Below are 27582 nucleotides of genomic sequence, written 5' to 3' on the forward strand. Positions count from 1 at the left end.
CAGTCGGCACCGCAGTCGTGTGTTCGATGGTGCGACGACCGGAGCTTGGTGGATTTGGCTCGCACGGAAATGCGTCTCGGTTCGTTGTCATGACATACATCCGTGAGGCCATTTACGGATTCGACGATCGATCGTTAGGAATCTTCGACCGGCAGTTCGTTTCGTGCGATCACCGTGGCCTGTCACCGATAACGCTCGATTGCGTTCAAACAAACCGAAACACCGAATCCTCGACGCACGTAAACAATAACATCGCGAATTCCGTATAATTTGCTGGACGATATTAACTCGAAAATCTAAAAGGTTCGATTCGCGAGTTCGCCTTTGTTCGTGCCGTTCAAGAACGATGTACCTATGGCTGGTGCACTTTGAGTAGCTTGTGAGTGAAACCCGAGTAAAATTCGATCCTTATAAATCCTACAATTGATGCCAGTGACGCTATCGATAAAAATCGCACCCGTTTTCATTTTTTCACGCTCTGAAATTTATGTATTTCGAGTAAACGTTGAAATTAAGTTTCACAGGCAACGTGTAGATACTCGTGACCCAAGTAAATTTTCCATACGTGGTTCTACGCGCGTATCCGGAGAAATTACTCTTGCTTTTATTAATCGTAAACTTTTCTCCGGATACGTAGATTGACCGGTATATGCTCGAGAACGTTCGTGCAACGTGTAGAACATTTACTGAGTCAATGATATTCAATCATTGCTTGCGAGACAGTTTTTCGACGTCAATTAAAACTGTCGTGCAGAAGTATAAATAAACTTCGTGTATCAATCCTCTGCATTTCCAACATGCTTACGGACTCTGAAACCAACCCCTAATTAGACTAACCCCACGCCACGAACGTTGCCATTCGTGGACGTAATCGCTACAATTGTACAATAATTTTGTACAATAATTTTTTCCCAAGAATCCCGAACGAGGATCGAGAGACGAGGAGGTGAAACACGGGTAACCGAATCGATTCTACGCACATGGCTTTGCATTAGAAACTCCAGAAAGTTACACACGCGACGAGAAACGTTTCAAAGAGAGAAAGGAAGAAAAGTGTGTAAAAAAGACTTTAACGCAAGATCTCGAGCTATTTAGTATCGCGTCGCGTGTTTTATATTTTATTTGACGTACGACCGGATTCGAGGCAACTCGTCCAAGTGACTGTGTTGTGACCGAACGTTGAGTAGAACTATCGATATCGAGTTCGACGATAGACGGAAGGAGAGGGCTCTCTCGACGGAAGAGGCTGGTGGAAAAGGAGACGGACAGCGCGTGTTTCTAATTTCCAAACATCCGAGGATAATCATCGCCGAGGTAAGCGTAATAGACTTTATTACTTGGTTAGCTACTAGAAAATAATAATTGGGGGATGGAATGTGGCGTTTAATCGAGTTCATTATAGAAGGATTTAAGAGATGCTCCTTGATGGTAAACAGGTGGTTTTTAGAAAAGTGCTTCGGAATTCTTCTTCGAGAATTAATTTTGAGAAAGTGAACGCAAGTCCGGATTTTTCCTACTGAACGATGGTTATTCGCACCTTAAAGAACGACGAAATTATGTTTTAATTACATATACGTGTACAAAAAAATGGTCTAGTACGTGGTAAATGAAAATTGTTTTTTTGGAAGTCGACGATTATTAAATCTACATTCTACTTAATTTGGTATGCAAATTGTTGACATTGTAGCTTCGAGGTCGCTTCCTTAGTAATTCAAAATGCACAACAAAAATATGCAATTCTACTTAATTTGGTATGCAAATTGTTGATATTGTAGCTTTGAGGTCGCTTCCTTAGCAATTCAAGTGTGGCAATAAAAAGTACCCATAAAATTGTAGAATGTGCGTATGAGAATGATGGTGATGTGTTGTGTCCTCGAATTACGTGGAGTATAATTATAGTCCAACAATGTTTTTGTTTCTATTAAATTATCTTTGAATCATACTTTTGCCTAGTCATCGTGAGTTAGAAAAATGTCTGTTACGTTAAAATTTATATAAAATATTAAAACGTGTGTATGTTGGGACGTAATTAACATTTTTTTATTAACATTAACGACGGTAATAATAACATGGAACAATTTAAATATGTCAGAAACTGTGTTTTATGTCAGTTGTATTCCTCGAAGTTCCGAGAACGTCTGAAGACAATTAAATCGATCGTTATCGTCGGTAATGACCGACCACCTTTGCCGAGTAAAAATGCATGACGCGTATCTTCTCAATTTTCGATGTTACACAGTTGACCCCACGAATTAATATATCTGATGGTCATAATAATATTAGACTGTTCGTATATTTTATATGCAGCGAGATCATTGATGAAGTAGCATCGGTCGACACAAAATCGATAACCTTTCGTTATTGTGTCAAGTGTACAGGGTTAACAAAATGTAATATCTGCAAAATTTACTTGGTCTCTTTTAATCTCAAAATGATCGAGAACCAAAATATTATTTTCAATTCATAATCCTGTAACATAAGTTTATCGTACTTCAGAGTACACCTAACAACAATCGCAGTATCGAGATTTTCGCTACTTTTCTTGATAGGATGACTGTAAGTCTCGTCGTTACGTGCGACTATAATCTATGAAGGAACATTAGGAAGCGTTGCGTAATAGAAGAAACGAGGAAGAGGACACTTAGCATACCACCTAATTCATGGTACATGAAGGAAGAGACTGCGAATGTAGAGACCAGCGAAGATTCAGAAGGGAACCGATCGTTTGATTAATTATCTTTCTTGGATGGAGTGATCGATGAACACTATAATCTCCAAGAAGAAGATTTTACCAGAAGAAAAGGTTAAATAAAAAAAGCGGAAGAATGACGTAACAGAGAATTGGTCAAGTTAAAACTTGAACGGTTCCGTACAGAGTTACTTATCTATGAATATTTAAGTCTGAGACCTTAATTATGTACATATTTTGGTCACTCGACTCTGCAAAATGCACAACAAAAAAATGCTGACGCCAAAGATACTTCTTCACTCACGGAGTATCGTAACGCGACTTTAAGTATGTCGAGCTTCTTTTTCGACGAGTTGAAAAAAAGACAAAAAACACTGGAAAATCATAATCTTATTTATTAGGGTTTTTTTTCCAGAATATGTCGACTACTAGGGTTACACATGTATGCATAAATATCACGCGTTGTAAATTATGCATTTGTGAAGAAATAATGGGCAGAAATGTGTGATGTTGCATAATACGAGGATGTGATGATACGACGACGACAGAACGTGACGAATGGGATGGCATGATGAACACGACTGTGGACAATATGACGGAATGACGAACACGATTATGGACGACACGAGTATATGACGGCGTGACGAAGCTGACGAACGTGACGACGTGACAATATGACAAATGTGACGATATATCGACTCAACGGGGCGTCGGTATGCCGATAGGACGACTTCCATCACTTTCAACGATCCAAGCCGTCATTTTGTATCCATAAAAAGAAGTTTTCTATATTTTGCAATCGGCAGATCGTCGCGTGCCAAAAATACATTAACGTCAACGACCAGTTTTGATTCACTTGTGGCGGTGCCAGGGCCGCAGGCTCCACGTGCCCCACCAAACCCGTTCTCCACGACGTTTTACTTTCTTCCTCCGACGCGATTCACGAAAGTGACGCAAAATTGAACCCGTTGACCTCCCGCGGCACGGTCAAAAACTGATTGAGAGAGATGCTGCCACGACCCATTCGAACGCGAATTTCTCCCGAGCGAATTTACTTTCTACACTCACCTATTTTCGTTTACCAGCGCGCCGTTAAACGTCTCGCTTACTCTATATAGAGTATCACGGCGATCGCAGGATGTCTTCGATGACCGAGATCCATCCGAACGTATGGTCATTAGACACGTGTGCGATGGAATCGAAGAGAGTCCATAGAAGAAGTTACCGTACACCTTCTCTCTCTTCTGATGGACACTTTTGTTTAATGTAGATTTTCATACAGGAATAAATCGACTATACCAGAAGCAAGAAATAAGTAATCGATATTCGAGAAACAATTGCACGAAAAACCGTGACAAAGAGGAATAACAAGCATGTACCATTCGTTAACAGATTGTATTAGAAATTGCTGAATAAAATATTTCTTGCTTTCTTTTTCAATAATCGAGTGTTTAGTATTGCGATCAACCTAGTAGCACCTATATGTTGGGTCTCACAGTGTTACTTCTGGGAGGATAAGTAGCTAAGTCATTCGGTCCCTAACACTCACGTCTTTTCCAAATGGTCCCTCATATCGGCAACCACCTGTGACCCATGACTGATTTATGATGACTGTCGCAACACCTGTCCGTAACACTCCTGTATTCGTGAGTGAATCCATTACTTAAGAAGGTTGTTCCATGACTAATAGCGTAACAAACTCGTCAACTGGGTCAAGATGACATCTGAAATCGCGACATTGGGTACCTCGCTCGGGAGTCTGCAACTGACCAAAACAGAAGATGATATCGCAACGTTGTCCAATTATATTTTTGAACGCGACTATCTCGAAACAACTACCTTAAATAAAAATAGTCAAAGAACAGTCGAGCGTGATTTTAATTAAAACCCTCCATTAAATAAATTCGCGGAACTACCTCAACAGCGAAACGAGTCGTTCGACAGGACCGCGGGGAAAAAAATCTCAGCGATCACCGGATACGTCGCAGCTGCGCCGAAGGCCTGGAATCGGTTGAAATTTGCGGACGGCTAATGACAAACTCCGTAGACCTATGCAAATCCCGATAATGGTGTGCAATTTGCTGCCCGGTTCGTGTGTCGATGTCCCCATTCCGGGTGAACGTAATTCCTAACGAAACAACTGTAACGCCGCGTTTTCCAAACACGCACCGAAGGGTGACACGTGTTCTCTACTTCCTTTTTTTCTTCGAATCTTTCGCTCCCCGAGAGACACGCGAACTTGTCGGAGAAAAAAAAAAAACGAGAAGCGGACTCGCGGTTTCAAGGCTGCTCGTTACGAAAGCGTCGAAGAAAGTGTTACGCCTGTAATAATTTCCGAACGGGACAGTCGATGGTGTAACAGTGCTCTCGTAACGGGGCAGCATGCGAAAATCTGGTTAAAGGTCGTCGAATGGCTCGTCGAAGCGAAACGTGAAGCGAATCCTTCGACGAGGGATGCTTGACCTTTTCGCTCGCTGGTGGACTCCCGGCGAACGCTACGCGGAAAACTTTCCTCGCGGTGAATTAATGCGAGAGATTGTAACATATAGGACCGACTGGTGGATTAGGTAATACAGAAATAATTAAGACGCGGAGGTATGGACTTTGTCGGACTCGGGAATTTCTATCGCGGTGTTTGGTCTGATTATGGCGCGGTAGTTGAGGTATCCGAGAACTGCGGTACTAAGCAGGGATACTATTGAATGTTCTGTGTTTGTTGATGGCTTAAATGCACCTTTCGTTACAATTTTTATGAATAGTCTACCTGGACGATCAGAAGGTTTTCTTCTTGACCTAGTTGTTGCTGTTCTTGCCCAGACTTCGTTGTTAGTTGACGGACAACCTTCTTAAGTAATTGTCTTTTTACGTGATGCCGCTATAACAGGCATAACAGACCTCGTGGGTGACGTGAGACGTACATGTACGCTTTTTGTATACTACAAAGGTACATATCCAGTCATCATGAAACACTCTATACAATATCTACAAAGGTACATACGCAGTCACCATGAAACACTGTATACGTACACAAATATCCCGCAGACGTATATATACAATCGCCATGAAACGATACATACCAGTATATATACGGTCTTGAGTTTGTTGGATTCGTTGGACATTCGCCGCGAGCACGGAAAGGAACGTTGACCCAGAGATATACTTTTCCCTGTGATTCGCTACGCGTCACGCAGACGGGCCTAACGCATCGTAGGTCGAGCGCGACTTAGGTAATCCCTTCGTAACGGTAAAACATCCGTGTAACGTCAGTTCGTGCGATAGCTGGTGTGCGTGGAACTGGTTCCCTTCGATCCCACTTGTTTAGAACGCACGTGACCTATGGGATACCAGACTGGGTGAAGGTGGTACGCGGTCGCGCCAATCGAATCTCCATTTGAACGTCGCGGTGACCTGCACTTTCTATTCAAGCATCCAGATAAATGCATTCTAAATGTATTATGTATAACAATTGAATTAATATTAGTAATTGAATTTCGGGAAAAAAAAGTTCCAAGCTTTTAATTTTTATTCCCGAATGAAAAATTTTCGTCTCGATATTCTCTGTGAGGTTAATAGCGTATTTATTTCTACGAAATTTCAGCTCTAATTTCTACTTCGGTTTCAAATTACAGACACGAAGAAAAATGAACGTTGAAATTAATAGCAGGAAGATTCTTACGTAAGGGGTCACTGATTACAGAAAATTTGCCCACAAAGTATATAAACAATATTATTAATGGTAACGAGCCCAATAATTTCTACGGTTGCTCAAGAATCGGAGCAACCGTTCCTGCATTCGATTAGTTAATGTTATAAAAATAGTCCGAATTCATGCATAAAAGAACCGCTTCCTGCTTTCTCTGTGCGTGTTCGCGAAAAGAAAGAAGACCTCTGCCATCACGTATAATGGTTTTGTCAGTTTCATCCGGCTGGCATGGCGCAAAAGAACTGACAAATGGCGATACTTTCATGTGGAAAAACCACGTATTCGAGCGGAACAGTGATAACGGTAGACCGGTCGTATCCATGATCACTTTCTCGTAACTGAATTAGATTCCTATTTTTTTCAACGTCATTTTACACAGGTGGCGCAATCGTTTCCCAACGCCGACACCCCGTGTACCGTAAATTCCAGCGGTGAGAAATTTTTATCGAGCTGGTTTTCTGCGCTATATATCAAATTGTGCCTAATACGTCACTGAAATTCGTTGCATAAACGTAGCTGAATTGTATTGCGTAAGAGGCACTGAAATCTTAAGTTTATTCTACAAACGGCGCTGGTGCTGCGTAAGCGTCGCGTGGTCATCCCCACCGCTTCTGCAGGCTCGACGTTATAAAGCCAAAAATGACAGAAAATGAACAACGAGATCACTTATAGCGAATCACGCAATTATTTTTACATTTTCGACTGAGAGAATAAGTTCCTAACCCACTCTAGAATAAATATAGAATTTCCAAGACTATATATAATATAAAATTGAAATAATGGCGATTGAATCGTGGGCTCCGTCGGGTCGTAAATGAAATTATGGTTAAACGAACGGAACTATAGTCCGTGGTTCAACGAACCGTTGATTGCTACTCGATTTCCTTGCTCGAGTGTCCTGGCGCTGTTAATGTAAACAGTGAATTTTAAGTTTAAATTAGCGCCGTGGCGTGACGATTCGAATTCGTGTCACGCGTCCAGGATGATGTGTATATTCGAAAGAGTGGATCCACCGAATGATAAATAGTCGGAGGACCACCGTAGCGATCGATATTTAACATAAACGCGATCCGATCGGAATCCCCAATGGCGGCCAGTCACCGGCGAAACCTGTTTCTAGCGATTTTTAACTGTTTCAGCGTCACGCGTCGCATCGATTGACATAGTGATCGTATTCGAAGCGAAACAGTGTCACGAGCTTAGGACAATTATATACGAGCAATTTTTTCTTCACTTATATCTATTTTATTTCTCTCTTTTTTTTTTTTTAAATTGACCGAAAAGAAAATGTTCATTTACTCTTTAGAGCTTCACCAAAATTACTACGATCTAAAATTACAGTATTCTTCGTCTCTCTGATGGAGCATGCTGATGCGTTGATATAAACGACGAAACTGATTGAACGATACTGGGTAAAAATATCGCTACAAGTTTTGCTCATTATTTTCTCCAATTTGAGACTCCAAAAAAAAAAAAAAAAAAAGACACGGACTCGTTACGGACACGTTGATGAGAATCGGTGAACGAGGCGTGTAAAAATTCGTGGGAATAGAAAGTACGAGATTGTAAAGATACGGAATTGAAATTGAGAGAAACGTAAGAGTGGCGCCCGGTTTAGAAAATGTATAGTGAACGCGGTGGATTCGGCTGATGAAGATAGGGAATATGGTGTCCGAGAGATGCGAGATAAAAATATGGGGTAACGTGACGGACGAGATTTGGAGAGAATTATGTTCTCGAATTCTGGAGTTATTTACACCGAGAGAAAGTGCACGAATTATTTTTTCACGTAAGAAAAATAAAACCGAGAGAATTACGAAATTCAGGCATCGATGCTCGAGTTTATGGTTTATCGATACATTTGCATGTTATGACGTGGACGCGACGCGAACACAATGCCATTGCCGATCACTGTCTACTCCTAGAATGAAAAATTCGCGTGACGCGTTAATAGAACCCATCCAGGCGCTAATAGTTGGTAATAGCCTGGGAATCTCATAAATTTTCATGCACGTTGCATAAATTCGCGGTAACGACGTTTTCTTTTTTTTTATGGCGATCCACGCGAAATGCCATCATCCACGTATAAAAGTGAAAGGGCCCGTGTAAATTACGCAAAAAAAATAGGTCGCTTACCGCGGCTAGTAATAGCTAGTTTGATAATAAACGGAAAAACGAACCTGATGTCCTTGGCGAAATTCCGCCTTAAGGATTCCACGAGGTGTGCCGCAACCGCGAGTGCTCGACTCGCGAAACCCTTCGGCTGTCCTAGAATTTTAATCGCTTTGCTTCCTGTCACTTTCGAACGGTCGAATTTAACGAGGCGAAAAGTGTTCGTGATACGAAAAGTCTTTAGGCTGCGCTAGAGGCTGAACGGAGTTCGGCGCCGCTTCGAAGTACAGTGGCCGAGCACCTGTAAGAGCATGTGTTCACGTGCCCCGTGTCTGTTCTAGATTGTTCGCGGCCAACGTTACGTAACATGGCGACGAAATACGCAATAATCGTCAACGATGCAAGTAAAAAATACGAGGAGGGGAAGCTAATTCTGGATGCTTTGAACATGGCTGTTCCTAAGGGATGCATGTGAGTAGATATGTGGGCGTGGCTAATCAGAGGCAGTGGGCGTGGCATACTAATAGGAATGAGCCTATCAGTGGGAGTGGGCGTAGCCTACCACTTGCATGTGCTCGTTTGGAATTAATTTTGTACTTACCTTGACGCACAGATACGGTCTATTGGGTCCCAGTGGTTGTGGCAAGACCACTCTGCTCTCCAGCGTGGCAGGCGTAACAAAATTGGACAGCGGTGACATTTGGATTCTCGGAGGCAAACCAAAATCTGAAGAATCAGGCATTCCAGGCCCGCGAGTGGGTTACATGCCGCAAGATGTGTCGCTGGTCGATGAGTTTTCTGTAATCAACGCTTGTTACTATTTCGGCAGGATCAACGGGTTGGATAATCACGTAATCGGTAGGTTGGCAAACTTCAACTGTCTTAATCTTAAACCTTGCGATAGTCTTATAAGGAACAGAATTTTTGCAACAAGGCAAATCTGTTTACAATTGGTTATTTTAGAGGAGAGGTATTTGTTCCTGAAGGATCTGCTGCAACTACAGCCCAGAAATCACCTAGTGAGGAACATGAGCGGTGGCCAGCAAAGAAGGCTCTCTTTCGCGGTCGCGTTGCTTCACAAGCCCGAATTACTGATTCTCGACGAGCCAACCGTCGGTCTGGATCCAGTTTTAAGGGACAAGCAAGTACAATTTCATTCCATTGTCTCTCGATCGACGGGGTCAACGGGACCATGAAAAATAAGCATAAGGTTGTTTGTACAGTATCTGGAACCATTTGGCCAAGATCACGCGCGAAGATGGCATCACGGTTATCATCACCACCCATTACATCGAGGAAGCGAGACAGTCTGACACGGTGCATGAACATTTCGATCTGAAGCTAAAAACGTTCTAGTTTCGATACATAATAATAACAGTCGTGTCTATTTTCAGATCGGTCTACTGAGAAAGGGAAAACTGCTGGCAGAAACATCACCCAACGAGCTACTGGATATGTTTCAGACAGACTCGTTGGAAGAAGCGTTTCTCAATTTGAGTACGCGTACTCAAACCAATTTTCAAGACAGACCGCCTGTCTCGATAGCTGAAATGAACAAAATGTTAACCGTGGAGTCCATTTACAACAGCGGTTCGAGAAATGTTGGTACACGTCTAAAACCAGTATATTGGGTGTTGGAAAGATTGTTCTTTACGTGAAAACGTTGCGAACGTGTTTATACGTTCAGTGGATATACATATTGAACGCCAATGGACATGCTTACACGTCCAACATATCTAACCATCAACCCAAACTAAAGATCGCCACGAAATTGAGAAAAACAACTAAAATGTTGGTGTTTCAGCACGCTCTCCGATGGCGAAGTACCGCGTGGAAAAGATGCCACTCTCTGTTCATGAAAAACTACGTGCAATTTCTCCGTCACCCCGGGTAATCGACACGACGATAGATTATTTACAAATGGTGCGAAACGAAAGACATCCCATCGGATAATCGATTTATTTATGCAGGGGAATCATGTTCTCGCTGGTCCTGCCGCTACTGCAGCTGGCGCTGTTGTTCTTCGCCATTGGCAAGGACCCGAAGGGTTTGTCTATATCCATTGTGAACGACGAAGCTGGGGACTGCAATAACGGGAGAAATTGGGGCAATGTCACTTACGATGAACGCGACGATACGTGCAAATTTGTGGATCTCAGCTGTAGAATGATACACGGGATCAACGACTCTATTGTGAAAAAGGTACGCGGAATGTTAATCGATGTCTGAGTATGTATAATAATAATAATGTATCATAAAATTTTTGTTATATGCAACGGAAAATAGAAAAACAAGGGTCAGTATGCATTTTCTGACGCATCTATGCGCCTGTAGTATAGGAAGAACGTATATATACGACCATGGAACGTATAAATACGTCGATCGTAGCGAAATATCTGCACCAGTCGTGTTTAATGTCTAGGTGTATTATGACGACTACGAAGGAGCGGTGCGAGACATCTCGAGACAGAAAAGCGTCGGAGTGATGTATTTCAGTAAAAATTTCTCGAGCGCTATGGCAGCGAAGATAGAAGAATATTACGCAGTAACGGAGGAGGACCTCGTAGCTAGTCAGATAGACGTTGTGATGTACACGCCAGGTATATTCATACATCTCTGCAGTGATTAGTATGTTAACGATAATAACGATTATTTCTCTTTCTGTTTTCAGACAGACAAATTAGCTTGTTCGTGCAAAGAAAATTATTAAAAAGTTTTTTTGAAGAATTCAAGGAGATCGTGAGGGCGTGTAGAATTTCTCCAAAGTACGCGAATTTTCCCATACGTGTACGTATGCCTTCTGAATTGAACGATTCTTAGGAGTGCGTGAAATAACGATATCATCAGTACGATTTGTTCAATTTTCCAGTTCGAAGAGCCGATTTTTGGCGAGCTAGATCAAAATTACATCACGATGATTTTTCCACCGTATATATTAGTGTAAGTTCAACAAGAACGTTTTTAACGTTTCTTTGTTTTCTGAAGTGAAGCGTTTATTTATTAAAATGGTTTCTTCACGAATGCATTGCCATTTTAGGCTGATGTTTGTTACAACGACGTCTATGTGCTCGTCTATAATCATAACTGATCGACATTCTGGCATGTGGGACAGGAATTTGGTTCAAGGTAATTACACATTTCTGCGAGCTCTCCGTGTAAATCCAAAAATGATAAACGAGTAAACGTCTATCATTAAAATGCCTGAATAAAGATTGCTTTAGTTACTCTTTTTGAAACTGTCTGTTTAAAATAGGTGTGAAAACTTGGGAGATTCTAATCACGCACATCGTGTCTCAAATATCGTTGATCGTTGTTCAAACTATAGTATCACTCAGTATATGCTTTTCCCAATTTGACGTGCACTGCAAAGGATCGATGATCATCGTATGTTGCATGCCACTGCTATCGGGAATTTGTGGAATGTCTTATGGTGAGTTTAATATCTAGCAATTGCAATAGGGGGAATAAAATAATACTGTTGTTGTGTCATTTACAGGTTTCCTGATATCGGTTCTGTGCACTTCACATACTCTCGTCAATTACGCGTCTGTAGGAAGCTTTTATCCATTGTTACTCCTCAGTGGTAAGTGACTTGTTTCTATCGCACAATTTATAGAGATTTTAAGAGATTTCTATCAAATCTTTATTTTTGTAGAACTCAGGAAATGGGGGGATAGCTGAGACGATTCTGAACCACAATTTCCTTTGAAAAATTATTGGATGGTGCTTTGCTTTTGAATTATTAACGAAAAACCACCGACCAATCGCAGCGCCCGAGTAGCGCGCGCTCAGCTGAGAGAGGCCGGCTCGAACCAGGACGCTCCGCCCACCCGCTGCGATTGGTCCGTGGGTTTTCTTTAATAATTCAATAACGAAGCACCATCCAACATTTTTGCAAAGGAAATTGTGGTTCAGAATCGTCTCAGCTATCCTCCATTTCCTGTTCTTACACTAATTCTGCGCCACCATGTATATTATCTACCCTGTAAAAGGGTGAAAGTATGTACGAAAATGAAAATTGATTGGAATTTTCTAGGACTCATATGGCCAATCGAGGGAATGCCAGATGCTCTCAAGTGGATCAGTTTAACCTTACCCACAACGCTACCAGGCATCTCGCTCAGAGGTGTTCTGGAGAAAGGGACGCCCTTCGAAGATCCGGAAGTCTACAGCGGATTTTTAATACTTATAGCGTGGATCCTGGGGCTCATAATGATTTGCGTCGTTCATCTAAGGATGAAGACCACGTAGGACACGTGTGATCGCGATGGCGAAAGAAAGCGAAAGGAAACAGCTGATATGCGTTCGTGCAATTGTGAAAATGGAATTTCTTTTCACGCCTTCCACAGGGTCGATTTGTTTTAGGTATATCCAGTTAACTCGTATCGCGTGACATCTGTAATATTGTATTTTATTTGTATAGCGGATAAGAAAACACTTTTAATTTAAAACACAGGATATGGTGTATGCCTGAGTACGTGGCGTAAACGTTGCTCCGTTTTAGACATGTAGATAATTTTCGTTTAGACATAGGGTTACGTTGTAAAATACGAAATGTGTGAATAGAAACTTAAATGTGTTCATAATTGTGAATAAATACCAAACGTATATTTTTCAGTATCCCTCGATTATTTGTGTACTATATCAAGGAGAATTCTTTTCTTTAAGGACACTGATCGTAGTTGAATTAAACGGAAACTGCTCGTGAAGGGTTTAAGTAAATTTACCTGATGCATTTACTCTTGGTTAAAAATTTCTCGTCTTTAGCGTTCTGGGACCACAATGAAACGTTCCACGTCGTAATTCGATCTACAAAATGTAAAGGTAAGAATATCGTTAAGCGGATTCGGTCGTGAATTATGGGAAAACAAAGAACTTAAACAATTTAAAAGGAGATGAAACGATTAAACGAAATTGATCTTTCATGGCGTCAATGAAATATAGTTCTTTGTTTCTGATTTATTTATCGCCTCTTATACGTTTCCACAGTTATACATGTTTACGACATTCACTAGATCGGATTAACATAGTATACAAACATATACAACGTGCGAACTATGTGAACATTTTTCTTTCTTTTTTTTTCTTTTAAATAGTTTGTAACTCGTTCTTAGACTGGAGAATATTTATTAATAACAGTATTGGGATACGTCACATCGACCATCGATCTTTTGGAATATTGTTTCTGTACAAAAAACCGAATAAAAAATAACGCGGGCATTTTAGGACATATCACGTGGGCGTTACACTGCATCCAAGCACCTTCTAACGATCACATCTACATTCGAACATACAATCAGCGCGATAACCAACCGAGACGAATGCTTTATGCGAGATATCATAGAAGTATCTGGCACTTCGGTGAAAGGCTGTTAAATAAATAATGCGACGTTACCACAAAATCAATCGAGCCTCGTACATTTTTCTTACGCTAGACTTCATCGCAGCCTCTTTAATCGTTGTACAGCTGATCGCAACAAATTATCACTGCTTATAAAACGTGGAATTCTTTCCTCTATTTTCTCGTATAAATTCTTTCCAAAATTTAAAAGAGTTCACTTAGAAGATCAGTGAAATTCAGCGTGACAAAATTAAGAATTTCGATTCTTGAAGAACTTGTACGATTTATGAGAAGTCGGAGCGAAGAGTTGCTAATTACAAATTCTAGTTTCGAGAAAATAAAAACTGTTAATTATCAGTTTGCATTCGTATACTGACGTTTACAAGTACTCTCTGCTTCTAGATTATGACAAATTTCGTTAGAAAATATTCAATGCTAAAAAGTTCGTCAAATTCTTTACGCCTTTCGAGTTTTTACCAAACCATTCTCTCTGTCACTCAACATCCTCTCTCTTTTCCAATGTATACAAAATATGATTATTTTGATTTCTTTTCGTATATTTTCTCTTCTGTTTCGTTTCCACGACTACAAAAAACGCTAAATTACAGTTGTAGCTACCGAAATTCATTCTACATTCGATCGCGTATATTCGATGAACGAAATGCACACTACCGTCTATAATTTGTACTTTCCCTTGAAATTTACGCGAAGAAAAATGATCTAATCGCAGATATTAGAAGACAATTATGTATCTCTTGAAAAATGGCGTCAACAAAGTTGCCCTGCCTACCACTAGCTTCGCTAATGGAGAAAAGGTGAAGCTACTACTTCAAATAATTACGTTAAATTACGTTTTAAACTGTAAGTCGTAGACGGTAGTGTACAAGTGAAAAACAAAGTGAGCAATCGCAGACGATTAATTGCAAGATAAAATACTGTTTAATCTAACGGAACACCTGTTATTAAATTCTAACTCGACCCTCGTTTTTTGAGTTGACGAGGACGAGTTGACTTAACGAGGACGATAACGATAATCTAGAATTTCGAACCTGAAAATGCCTGAAAGGAGTCTAAAATCGCGATCTACGTATCGTTAGGTAAACAATTTTAAGCCGTATTTCCTTTTCATTGAATAATACTACGTGAAACTGATTGCGAAAACGAACGTTCGTTTTCCTCGGCGTACTATTAAATTATTAACAAAATTACAGGCGGGAGAGATTCTGCGCAACGCTCGCTGCGACTAGGATGGCCGCAGGCATTGAAAAATTATACAGACGCAAGTAAAATATTCTTGCGCAGTGGTAGATCATTGTCGAATATCGTTGATTAACCCTTTAACTAAGTGCATATATGCTCTCTAAAAGTAAAAAGTCGGTTATGTAAAACATACATATGATCCTGTCGTCACGATGTAGGATTGTGTCAAAGGATTAACACTGATCACGAAAAGCTCTTAATTCGTAATTCTTTAAGGCCTGATTCGAATTAGTCTTTAATCGTATTTTACCCGAAGAAAAATGGCATTCGATTCGATTCATGTAGCTTCGAATCTATCTCGTCAGAATTCCTAAGAAAGTAAAGATAGAGGTTTGTCTAATTCATTGTAACAATAACGTGCCAGATATCAAACAGAGCGTTTTTTTTTTTTAAGTATTAAACTATGTGCTAGTTGACAAGCTTTTGAACACGTGGATTTACAGACTGAGTTATCTAATCGAAGAAAGATATTGAATTTATTTTTTGAATTCAGATACTCAGTCTGCATATAAAAGAAATATAAAGTTTGTTTTCGAGAGGAAGCAGTGCTGGGGAGAATAGACGTGTGAAACAGGAAATAGTAGTTGAGAGATTATTGTAAAAATAGTATATGCTCGTATGAAAGATGTTTAAAGTAATCACTTCGTCGGTAGATAAGATTAATATTAAATAACGTTCTCTGTAAGAAAAACTCATTTGAAAGGCATTTCTCAGTGAAAGATATGTTAATTCCTATAACTATTTGATTTTTTTTTTTTTTTTTTTTTTTTTTATTATTAAGATGGATACGTGACAATGTATCAACGAGGCAATCAGATCAACTAATAACTATTGCATAATTAATCGACGTACGTACGTACGTACTTTCCCTCATTGCCAAATATCTTCCACTATGTGTTCAATATCAATTGTATCAAAATGTTGTAGCCTCTGCAGTTCGCTATTGTACGTCAGAAAAAGAATCTTCCAAAAAACGTATATAAATATATATTTATACATTTGTTAAAAAAAATTCTTGATTCTCCAATAGCCACATCTCCTTAGAATAACAATACAAATGAGACACTGCCAACACTACCCAGAAACAAACAAACCCTGTAACAAACAATACCTAACAGAGCTTACGTATAAATAAATTACTAATTGTAACAAATAACCCAACAGACTAGAAGACAGGAACTCGTCTATCGGTTCAACCCAAGGAAACAAACGAAATAAAATTTAACTACAAATATTAAATACTAGTCGCACTCAATGAAAGAGGGAATATTTAAGTCAAGTAAATAACAACTGACCACTCAAGGCTACTCGAAAGACTGTCCTCGATACACGGTATCATGGGGGTCGTGAATGATGTAATTCGTGGTAATACAAGTAGCCTTGAGTAGCGAATTGAGTCTAATCCGGACTGCGACTGTGCTTCTCTGTACGAAGCAACTTTCAGTGGACCTGTTTCACGTACTCCCAGAGTTGGGCAGTGATCGCTTTAACGTCGAATTAATCGTTAATTGTAGCCTGCGTTTGGAGTATGCAGTTTCGAGGCAGTACAGTAAAGACTGGATACGTGCAAGAAAATCGCGACCCAAACATCGCATTTCTATTCTGCGTTTATATTTGGCTCGAGTCGAGCGTCGAAAAGGACAGAGCGAAAGAGAAAGAGGTCCGAGGAAAAGAAACAGTCGGCGGAAACGTATCGGTGAGGCAATAGTAATATAAGAATAAGTCTCACCGATATCTCGGTTACGATCATATCGAACTGTCGCTTGCCGAGCGTCAAGGGGAACCCCTCCAGTGGTGGGGATAGTCATCTTGTATTTATCCAGTCTTTACCGTAGTCTGTCGTAATTCGGAGGCAATAATCGTGTCTATTAATCACGATTATCGACTAGTCAGGGATTGCGATCGTGGATAGCGATGTGCCCAACGCCGTGTACTCCCCGGCACTGCGAAAAAGGAAGTCCTAGTCGCGGCTGGTTGCACAATCAAACGGGAATTTCTCGCGGATACTAAAGCTTTGAATGTTCTCGTAGGCGTGTACGTTCTTGTTGTTGTTGATGTAGCTGTTGATGTTGTTGCTGTTAGCCGTGCTGCTAACGCGACCGGCGCCGTTACTATCGCGATTGTTAGTAGCAGAATAAGTACGTTTAGCAGTAAGGCAGGGGCCGCATCGGATTGGCATGGGTCGAGCAGCAACGAGACAGTCAACTATCTGTCTTACAGTAGGCATGCAGGTTTTGCTGTACCCTGGAAAACACATATCACATGCTCCATCAGAACCGAACCACACATCGACTTCTATCACGCCATCGGGGGTAGGGGGTCTCCGCTTCGTTATCATTCTGGTTTCTTTATCTTTCTTAACAACCGTCAAAATTGAGAAAGAGACTGACTGGTTAAATTATTATTATTCTATAGCCCTTAATAATTATTCTTTAGCCCTTCGACGCTACCCGGTCCCGATGAGATTACGTTTCTATTAAATTTGGATCACGATATACAGGGCGAATGCGCGCGATAAATCCATTATTAATTAAATATTAATTAAAAACGTGTCTATCTAATGCAATAAAAATTCAGACGTTAACATTTAACGTCATAAATCAGATACTGGTAACCCGAAGACTGCATTATTCATGATCGTTGAATGTATTACGAGTTGTCATAGGTTAGATTATTTGCAACTTTCATCGCGGGAATAATGAGATAACGTAGTGGCCTTGAACTTATGAAGACGCAGGTCGTGAAATTTGAATAATATATTATAATACATGAATAATGCGTACATGCATCTATGACGAAGCTAACATTTCCAGAGTTATCGAATTAGTCACAGCTGTGCACTTTAGCCTGTACTTTACACCAGAATAATTGGGATAAATATTAATCTTAAAAGCGGCAAAGATAGCAAACGAAAATGAAAAACACGCGTTCTTTTGGAAAGCGATCTCGAAAATGATCTTTAACGATATTATATCGAATATCGACGCTGTTTTCCCATCGGTTAAGTAATACGATTTTCTTTCGCAACTTTTCCTTTACGTTATCTCTTTCCACAATTTTCGGAACCTGTGAATCCTCTCGAACGTACCGATTGCGTGATAGAAGTCGCGATGGCCAAAAACACATTTCATATGTCCCACGAAATAATTTCAAGTACAGACAACAAAATAACGAAGATACGGGAGTAGAAAAAAGAAGCGGAAGTTGGTTTTAAAAAAGATACAAGGGCGGCCTAAGGCCGGTTTATTCGCACTCAGGAAGCACTTTGTAAATTAACCCTTTGCGGTCGAGGGCCGGAACACATCCAGGTAGCCATATTCGTTTTGTCAACGGCAACTTTCTCGTACCCTATGTAGACTACAATTTTTTGACAAAAATAAATAACGTTCTCTACGGAGATATAGCAATCGAATTTGGAACATCTACGTCAGGACTGGGCGCCGTAATTGTTTCGATGAGTGGCGAGCAAGTGGTCCAGTGGTGCCACCGGTTCACCTGCTCGCCACGCGCTGAAATAATTATGGAGCCATGATCTCTTTCATCAATAACATCGATAGAATTCTGATTAGTACGATATCTTTTTTAACCTATTAGGCGCCAGAACTTCAAGTGGAGATAATATTACTTTCTATTGTTAAAAGGCTAGACTCCATAGTTAATAGACTAGAGAACTTAGAAATAATTCATCAAATAATTGAGCATTCATACGTGGAATCTACTAAAAATGAAATCTATCAAAAATACAGTTTTCAAAATATTCTATGAACCAGACAGTGGCGCCTAAAGGGTCGAATAAAAATGCGTCCCCAAAGGGTTAAATGTCCAACACCGTCAGCTTGAGCATTTTTAACACCGCCTTCGTCTATCTACGTCGCGACACAGTAACAAGAAGAGCGAACAGTTTCTTTAGGGGTGAGCAAATAAGACTCGCGTACAGGGCTGCCAACCGTGCTCCTTCAGAGCCGGCAATCCTTTTTTCGACTTCGAAGAAAATGCTTCAATTTTTAATCTCCTCTAAACCATCCTGATTTTTACCACTTCTCGTATACTCGACGCGGTTGGCAACCCTACTCGCGTACCAAGACTAACAAAAAGAGGTCAGGGGGCGGATAGGAAAGAAGACGTCCTTCTCAAACAAAACACGATCGTATCTCGCAAAATCATTCCCAAGAAACACGATGCTCCCTCGACAGTGGCAACGTCAAAAGTCTCACTGCTGGCGGAAGAGTATAAAAATTAGCCACTATAACAGAGGTACGCCTAAGAAGCTCAGCCATAATTCCAAACAATGACTCCGTTTCCATTGCACCCGAAACGTGTCGTCGAGCCGATCCGAGCATTGATAATGGAAACACGGAAGATATCAAGAGGAAACAAAAAAAAAAAAAAAAAGAAGAAAAAGAAACGAACGCTTCTTCCGAGAGATTTCAAAATGGTTTCCGTTGCTCGAGACAGCGAGCGATTTCATCACAGTCAGATGCAGTGGAGGTTTTCACTGTAAGAACAGTAATTGCTGGAGGGATTTCTCAAGCGAGATTCATGACAGAGGCGCATGACACCGTGCAACAGGATACAAGATACAAAGGTAGAGAGACTGATCATAACTGCCATACTTACAAGGAGAGGTCGCAGCACTGAAGTGTCGGATAATTTTTGTTTTCTTTTTTATTTTATTTTATTTTATTTGGCGAATCTAAGACACGGAATCTAAGAATCGAAGTTTACGGACACCGCGTAGTGCATCGGTATTTGAAATTCATCCCAGATTCACCAAGAAAGAATTCTGATCGACGATTCCACTTCCGTGTCCCCTCCTTGTTAGTCCTCTAATCGAAGTCTACAAGCTCGAGACACTTCGGTGCGTAATAGTCACGAGGTTAAACGACCCGGCTCCCCTCCCTCCATCCCTCGATCGCTTAGAAAAAAGTGTCGACGAAATGGTAGAAAACACGATTTAAAAGGTTATAAAAAACAATTGGCACGTTTTCAACGAAGAATTACATGGTAGACTTAGGCGCGACACGCATACTCGTTACGAGTCGTAACGTTCGGGTGATCGATGTACAGGGTGGCCATGGATATGTGACCTTTGACGTAATTACCGAACGATATGAAATACGAGCGTAACAAAATTTATTGTTATTTTACGGCCTGCCTGTGTTTTTAAATGAAACGCAATAAATGACTGCGAGTCATAGTAGGCGAGTTTCAATCATTTTTTTCCCTATTCCTTACCGTTTGGCGATTGTTCCAAAATATTTGCACATTTATGGACACCTTGTACACACCGATCTCGCGTTACGTAGTGTGGAAGAAAAACTCAGATGAGCGGATATCCCTGAAACGCTTCCCCGATCGATGTACCGCAGCCCATCGTATCGCTTATATAATTTATAGAATAATTTATATTTAGTTGAAACGATTTTCCTTAGTATTGACACGTTATTTAGGATTGTCTCGATAATTTACCGCCTTCTGTGTTCGTGCGTTGCCAAGAACATTCGTGGCTCTCTTTGTTCACCTCAATCGCTCTGTTAACCCTCTATTCCATAAATTTCATTATAACCTTCGAGAAGGGAATTATTTCTTGATTGTATATACGTTCGTGGATCAAGTAGTACTCAAACTAAAGGCTAAGTGAACTTCATTGCTTCTTTAGGCTCCCAGTGAAACACATTATGCAAGAGAAGGTCAATGACATCGAGTGGCCAGTTGTCCATCCAAACGCCTCGAAAATTTCTTCCCAACGCACGTATCAACGAAACATTCTCTCACGATTCCTTCGAATCGATCGATCATGTTCGACAGTGGCGGCTCTTAGATTAATTCGTTAACGCGATATAACGTCGGTTTTCTTTTTTTTTTCTTTTTCTCTCTTTTTTTTTTTTACTGCGTTCTCTAAAAGGTTTACGAAGGCCTGTGTTCTCGTATGCATATTATACTCGTTAGAACTTTTCCTATTTACGACGATCAACGTGCGACTTAATAATACGCTTCGAGATTTCGTTCGTTCACAGCTCCGTCGTTTCCCAAAAATCTCGTCGCGCGAATTACTTTATTTAAATAGAAATCGGTATAAAGGACGTTATCAAAAACGCGGGAACTTAATTTCAGATCGATTCCACGCGACGATACGAATCGAAAAGTCCTTTTCCATTCTACAATCAGTGGTTTCGTTATCGAGATACAAGCAGCTGAAGTTCTGGACGCGAGCGCGTGCGCAGCGATCAGCTGACAGGGGATATAAAATGGCGCGCCATGAGTCACGGGAGTAAACTTTGATTGCTCGTATCTAGGTAATAAAGCATAGGATTGTAAAATGGTCAAGGACTTTTTGGTTTCTTTTCACGCGAATAATCGATTCTGAAATACGGTCTGCGGTTTCGTTAACACCCTGTATAGATCATTATCCGAATGAATAATGAACCATTATAAACCATCCTTGTCCTTAACGATAAATCTAAATTGAGGGAGTAATGGCTGTGGGGTTCATTTTATATTATAAACGCAATTAAGGAACTCTCGTGAACAATTCTGAAATCACATGTTTTCAATATGTATGAATTGTTTCAATGAAATGAGTTGGAAAAATGAAATACTTTTTATTTTTCTGATCCACCTCATTCGATCGATGACCTAATTCATGCTAAACTTGTGCCTCCATAATTTGTTAAAAAGAGTTCTAGAAACACGATCGCGTTTACAATATGAAATGCTCCCCTTACTCGCTTAATATCGATTTAATTAAATAGAATCTATGAGCTGGATATAATCGTAACACTTCAGCGCTCCTCTCGCTCGGAGAGAACCTGTCCCTCGAGTGAGCTATACAGAGACACGTATTCGTCAGACTAGGCTATCGTACAGTGAAAAATCTCGGTATACTCTCGAAGGCGGCAGTCACCGTCGCAGGGTGAGTCGACAAGTCTGCTAAAAGTTTTCGGGTGACCTAACGAGAGCTCGAGCTAATTCGCGTGTTCTCTGTTTCCAACTAATGTGAGCAGTATCCTCTGACAAATCGCGTTCCTCAATTCGTTGATTGTTCGTCTGCGTTAGAGCCATCTGGATTACAGAGCGGTCTCCTTCTCGCTGATGATCTTGATGCCGTGCTTGGTCAGGATCATCTTCACCGTTTCGTTGTCTCTGATGTTAGGTCTCTCCATCCATTCGACAGTGTCCCCTTCGTCCTCTCTGTCCAGGCTCTCTATCAATGAGTCCAGGTTGTCCGTAGACGAGTCCATGTAGCGCACGTTGTCTGCAGACCTCTGCAACGACTTGCACCGCCTGGAGCTCTTCGGGGCGCGTATATTATCCGCAGAACCGATCAGCTTGCTGTTCCTAGGCCTGAGGATCTTATCGTTGCTCCTGGAAGACGTCTTGGCCAACTGAAGATTGTCCACCGACGAGTAGCGCCGTTTATTTTCGGAGACGATCGTTGAATCTTCTGGCTTCTTCCTCAGCAAGGACGCCTTGCGACTGATCCGCCTGGTCCCGCTGGATAGGATCGCTATCTCGTCCTTGGGGATGAAGTACTGCTCCTGCGGCTTCCTCTTGACCACTGACGGGTCGAATAAATTGAAAGACATGGATAACTGTTTCTCACCTTCGCGCGATGGCCTATCGTCCGCAGAGTTTGGCCCGCTCTGGAGGCCACAGTTCTCGATCTCGAAGCTGTCGTCGTCCAGCGACGGGTAGGTCGTAGTGCTGTCGACGATCCTGGAAACCTCTTTGGGAAGACTCCTCGAGGACGACTCTAGCGTTCTCCCGTGCACGGGTCCCTGCGTGGAGAATATCGTCTCGCCGCAGATCTCGCAAACCTCGCACAGCTGATCGCAATCGTTCGTCGAGGCGATCCTCCTGTCCAGCGCGTCGGTGGACTCCTGGAGGTTCCAGGAGCTACAGATGTCGCACTCCGTGGAGTCCTCGTCTCCCAGGGAGCTGCAGTTCGAGCGCAAAGTATAGAAATTCTCTTGACTTGGACTCCCTAAGGCTTCCTCGGTCCTCAGGGACATCTCGTTCCCGTAGCAGCAGACGGAGCAGTACTCCTCCGTCTGCATGTCCAGGTCGTTTGCCGTGATCAACTGGGAGGTGCTGTCCGCCTTGGACGGCTCCTCGTAGCAGGCCTCCTGGATGATCTTTATCGACTCGTAGCTCTTCGACTTCTGCGAGAACGCCTCGTCGGTGTTCGACCTTCGCCTGGACGATGTCCTGGGGTCGCCGGTGGCGATCACAGAGTCTAAGCTTCCTTTAAGAGGCGCGTAGTATCGATGCGAGGACTCGTAGATCTTCGAACTGTTTGCTGTCTTCTGGGTACTCGATCTCGAGGACTTCCCCTCCTTCGCACTCTTCGTTCTCGACGAGGATTTCGACAGAGACTTGTAGAACGTGTCCTCCGACTGTGTACACGAATCGGTACACTTCTTCGCTTTGTCCCCGTTTTTACCTCGTTTCTCCTCGTTCTCGTGCACTCTCATCTGCCCATTCTTGGTCTTCCTGGGACTCTTGCGTGAGTTCACCACGGACTTCAGATACTTACCGTCTATCTCCAGATTAACGTCCCTCTTCGAGGCGTTATCCACAGCCGAAGGTTCGTCTGGACCCACCTTCGTACCTTCCGGTTCTTCGTCGACTATTTCTTGAATCTTAACCGAACTCTCGTTAGGCACGGGCACAGACGGCTGTACCAGCAGACTGAGCTTGTCGATGCTCCTATCCGACTCGCCCTTGTATATCGTGAACTCGCCCTTACCCTGAACCCCGTTCTCCTCTAAGATCAACGTCGCGGCGTCTTTCTCGAAAGGGTTGTGTATCATGGCGCTAACCAGGACCAACACCTGGGTGTTGGAGCACCGCACGCTATCGCTGGCGAAACAGTCCTGCTCTACGACGTTGCTCTCGTTCGTGTCGTTCGAGCTGGACTGCTCCTTGCCTAATCGCGTCTCCTCGCTCTGTTCCTGCGCCTCGTCCTCCATGGCGTCATCTAAGCCGTAACGGGTCAGCCTGTAATCCTCTTTATCCACGCTGAAGTCCGACAGAGCGCACTCGTGACGACCGCTGTTGTCCACAGCGGACGTCACGGAGAGACTCGACGGCGACACCGAGGATCTACCATCGCCGTCTTTGCCTCTACTTAATCCTACGTCGTCCTCGAGCGTCGTTGGAACTCTGCCGTCGTTGGACTCGTTGTCCCTCGCCTCTACGCAGGCGTTCGTATCCTCCGTCGTTGAATCTTCCTGTTCGGCCGAGACGACGACGCTCGAGGACTCCTGTTCTACCTGGCTAGGTCGCGACTGGACCTCCGCTGCCGTCCTGACCGTTCTCTCATCGTCAACGAAACCTACCTCGTCGAGGATCTGCGACTCGCCGGTTTCGGTGGCGATGATCTGTTTCGCGAGACCTGGATACGCGGCCTTCGAGGTGGGCAAGTGTTTGGCGTTGCCGTTCTCGGCCACTAGGGCGTTTATAAATTTTTCGCGAGCCTCCTCGAGACCGCCGTGCCGTGCGGCTATGTTCGTGGCGTTCTGGATATTCTTACGGAGAACTGTGTCGGGCACGTCGATGGATATTATTTCGATCGGACTCGGGGAGTCCATGGTTACGTCGCTAGGCGACGGCGTGAGAAAAGTGCTTTGATACTTGGAGTCAATGGTCAAGTAATTATTCGCGTTCGGCGAGGTCAGTTCCAACTTACTTCAGTGTCCAAGGAGATTGGCAGCGTGAAAAACAAGACACTATTTTTTATATGGCACTAATCGCGGCGATGGTTCGCCATGGATCCGATTCAAGCATGAATTAAATTAATTGCAAAGTGGAAGCGATACGGATTAGTTCGCTCCTCTTCCACTCTGAAATTTGTCCACGGAATCTTGTCGGACAGCTTCGTCAGAGTTTCCCAAATTGACAACAGTTGTACCTTCATCCGTGAATCGGTATTCTTATCGTAATAATAAATAAAGAGTAACTACTTTAAGAACTTAACGTAATATTAAGAAGAAAAAAAAAACAAGAGGAACGTAAAAGGTGGTAGCTAAAATTTATTCACAAATACAGAATTAGAAAATTGGCTCCTAGGATTTGATTTTACATAAAATGGAAGACTCTTAGACTAGACTATCATCTATCGTTGTAGGATACATCTATAGTGTGCATTAACCCTTTTAACATTCAATAAAGTCTTGTATGCGGTAAAAAGTACCTCGTTATTTGTTTAAAACATAACAAGTAAGGACAATCTGATTGTTTATATAAATATTTCGGATAATCAACAAAGCTACAGCACCATTGTAAACACTAAAATGTACTGGTGAATAATAAGTAAAAATAAGTTTCGCAATTTTTAATGATTTTACGATATATTGCGTGGAATGCATATTTAGTAGTTAGATATTTTTAAAATGAAAAGCCATGTGAAAACACATTTAATCAATCATTTACACGAGTATATATATATATATATGTATATATACATTCATTAATCATTTTTCTTTACAATAACTATAGTAGTCAGATCTCAACCTCTTTTCAATCTTTAAAAGCCGATACGTATACCGATTGAAAATATTTACAACGCTTAGGACGCAATTGTATCGATATATCGGCATTATTAAGTACTAAAAGGGTTAATTTTGAATCACATAATATACAAGTATATCACTTTGTGTAACAGATTTACATCTTAAATTAACTAGCTGCGTATGCTCTAAACTCACCAACTACATGGAATATGAGTGCTATAAAAATATATGCTTCTCATACAAAATATGTAAAAATAAATTTATTTTAAAAATCTACTGGAAGATATACTATTAAATTGTCACTATTTATATCAACTAGAAATTCAGTTAAATTATGTTACACTCACATTGTCGACGCCGTCGTCTTCGCATCGTATATCCCGTGTTTATAGACATAATCGATTACAGCATCCTGCAGGAGATATCTAACGCTTTCGCCTCGTTTTAGCGCCCTTCTTATCCTAGTTGAGCTAACTTCATTTGGAATCCATTCGGTTACTATGTATATATTGTGCTGCACACAGAATTAATTCAAATAAGATCACCATAGATCACATCATTTTTTAAATAATTACTTACCATATGCCTGGAAAGAATATCTGAGTCATATATAAATTTATTTGGATTTGAGCCTTCTCTGGTAATAACTACGAGACCGTGTTCGCCGACAATAGCATCAATCTGTAAAAACAACAAAATTATAAGCATCTCTTTCTTAAGTAATCTGATAAACAAAATTGTACGAACTTACATCTTCTTCTGCCCACAGATCATAGGTTCCAAAACTTTCTAACAAGTCAGCACCGCACAACAACTTGATTTGGATAGGCGTATGATCAGAACTATTCTTCACATTCTCTGGTATCCACTCCAGATCTTCAATTGGTATGTGCTTAATATTGTTCGAGTCGAGCAACACAGAGTTCAATAAATTTTGGTGATGTTGCAAACTAATTCTAGTTTTTGTCCAACCATTTTGCCTAGTCTCCCAACTGCTCAGTCGAATCCAATCGCTGTTATGTAAAGCTAGTTTCAACATAGCACATCTGTGTGACGCGCTTGCAAGCTCTTTCTTGGCATATGCATCATGCACAGGAGATATGACACCGCCAACCACAATATGTGTTCCCATCCTGTGAAGATGATCACGGGCGATCTCTGCAAATTTTCCATACAACGTCATATTACATTCCATACATATTGAAAATATTTTGGGTGTATTTTTAAGATTTTCTTTGGATAATCAAGCTAGAAGCAGAATTGGTGTAATTGAAACACGAAACTACGTCTTATATTTTATGTTTCACGTAACTACTATACTAGACAATGAAATCAAATCGGATTGTTTACACAATGTTATCTTCTTGACAGCGTTTCAGTTTGTTTAAATAATCCGCGACGATGAGTATTGCAAAATTCGTGTTCGATGTTATGCATTTATTTAAGAGATTTCTACGCAACGATTGGATATTGATTGCAAGGAATGATATATATGTACCAAACATTCTTAGGTGCATATTGGTCGGAGGGTTATAACTGCCACACGACATAAGAATAACACGCGTTGGTGCCATTTCTTCTCCGTCTGTTCCACTGCATGTGCTGACAGCAGTTTCACTAATTTGTTTAAGCCTTCCTCTCGAGGTTTTGTACAAGTAAAACACGGGACATTTAGGAAGATACGTAATAACTCGCGACAAATCGTTACACCGACTACCGTAACAACCAACTACACGATACAGGTTGTACACTGGCTGACGTTTCAGCCATACTTGAGACGGCACCACCACGCTAGTCAGTTGAGAAATTTTTTTCAACATTACAATATCGGAAGATATCTACATAAAATTTCGCTAAATTTCCCACATTGCTCACTTTGATTTTTTATATAACTCGGTGACTACTTCGATCAAGTACCAGAAACTTCGATCAACAGTCGATTGTTCATTTGACCCATGTTGGC

General features: G+C 41.4%; 2 protein-coding genes across 6 annotated transcripts; one reads left to right on the top strand and one right to left on the bottom strand.

Annotated features, from left to right (window-relative positions):
- Positions 1–13132, top strand: LOC128874609 (ABC transporter G family member 23-like). Of its 2 annotated transcripts, XM_054119503.1 has the most exons (16): positions 1–379; positions 917–1314; positions 8846–8975; positions 9118–9362; positions 9468–9645; positions 9728–9821; positions 9899–10105; positions 10309–10394; positions 10475–10706; positions 10927–11104; positions 11176–11291; positions 11374–11444; positions 11542–11630; positions 11758–11934; positions 12001–12087; positions 12541–13132. In XM_054119503.1, exons 3-16 carry the CDS (start codon positions 8872–8874, stop codon positions 12753–12755), a joined length of 2079 nt encoding a protein of 692 aa, XP_053975478.1. In that variant the 5' UTR covers positions 1–379; positions 917–1314; positions 8846–8871; the 3' UTR covers positions 12756–13132. The 2 variants fall into 2 exon arrangements, with proteins under 2 accessions (XP_053975478.1, XP_053975479.1); XM_054119504.1 differs by lacking the exon at positions 8846–8975.
- LOC128874608 (nicotinamide/nicotinic acid mononucleotide adenylyltransferase 1) lies at positions 12900–27439 on the bottom strand. Of its 4 annotated transcripts, XM_054119500.1 has the most exons (6): positions 27118–27333; positions 26371–26777; positions 26199–26300; positions 25967–26133; positions 24447–24795; positions 17186–17349 (listed from the first exon to the last, which is right to left on the bottom strand). In XM_054119500.1, the coding sequence occupies exons 1-6, from the start codon at positions 27191–27193 to the stop codon at positions 17320–17322; spliced, it is 1131 nt and encodes a 376-aa protein (XP_053975475.1). In that variant the 5' UTR covers positions 27194–27333; the 3' UTR covers positions 17186–17319. The 4 variants fall into 4 exon arrangements, with proteins under 4 accessions (XP_053975476.1, XP_053975477.1, XP_053975475.1 ...); XM_054119501.1 differs by lacking the exons at positions 17186–17349; positions 24447–24795 and adding an exon at positions 12900–13313; XM_054119502.1 differs by lacking the exon at positions 24447–24795 and having other exon boundaries at positions 17158–17349.
- Between the last annotated feature and the right edge of the window lie 143 nt (positions 27440–27582).

This window comes from Hylaeus volcanicus, chromosome 4 (assembly GCF_026283585.1).
Source record: "Hylaeus volcanicus isolate JK05 chromosome 4, UHH_iyHylVolc1.0_haploid, whole genome shotgun sequence".
Lineage (NCBI taxonomy): Eukaryota > Metazoa > Arthropoda > Insecta > Hymenoptera > Colletidae > Hylaeus > Hylaeus volcanicus.

Coding starts and splice junctions, on each gene's coding strand:
- LOC128874609 (XM_054119503.1), top strand. CDS start 8,872: ATGGCGACGAAATACGCAATAATCGTCAACGATGCAAGTAAAAAATAC. Junction 9,363..9,467: donor GTTGGATAATCACGTAATCG/GTAGGTTGGCAA, acceptor TGGTTATTTTAG/AGGAGAGGTATTTGTTCCTG. Junction 9,822..9,898: donor AAGCGAGACAGTCTGACACG/GTGCATGAACAT, acceptor GTCTATTTTCAG/ATCGGTCTACTGAGAAAGGG.
- LOC128874608 (XM_054119499.1), bottom strand. CDS start 27,439: ATGTTGAAAAAAATTTCTCAACTGACTAGCGTGGTGGTGCCGTCTCAA. Junction 26,778..27,117: donor TATGCACCTAAGAATGTTTG/GTACATATATAT, acceptor GAAAATTTGCAG/AGATCGCCCGTGATCATCTT. Junction 24,796..25,966: donor AAGACGACGGCGTCGACAAT/GTGAGTGTAACA, acceptor TGGACACTGAAG/TAAGTTGGAACTGACCTCGC.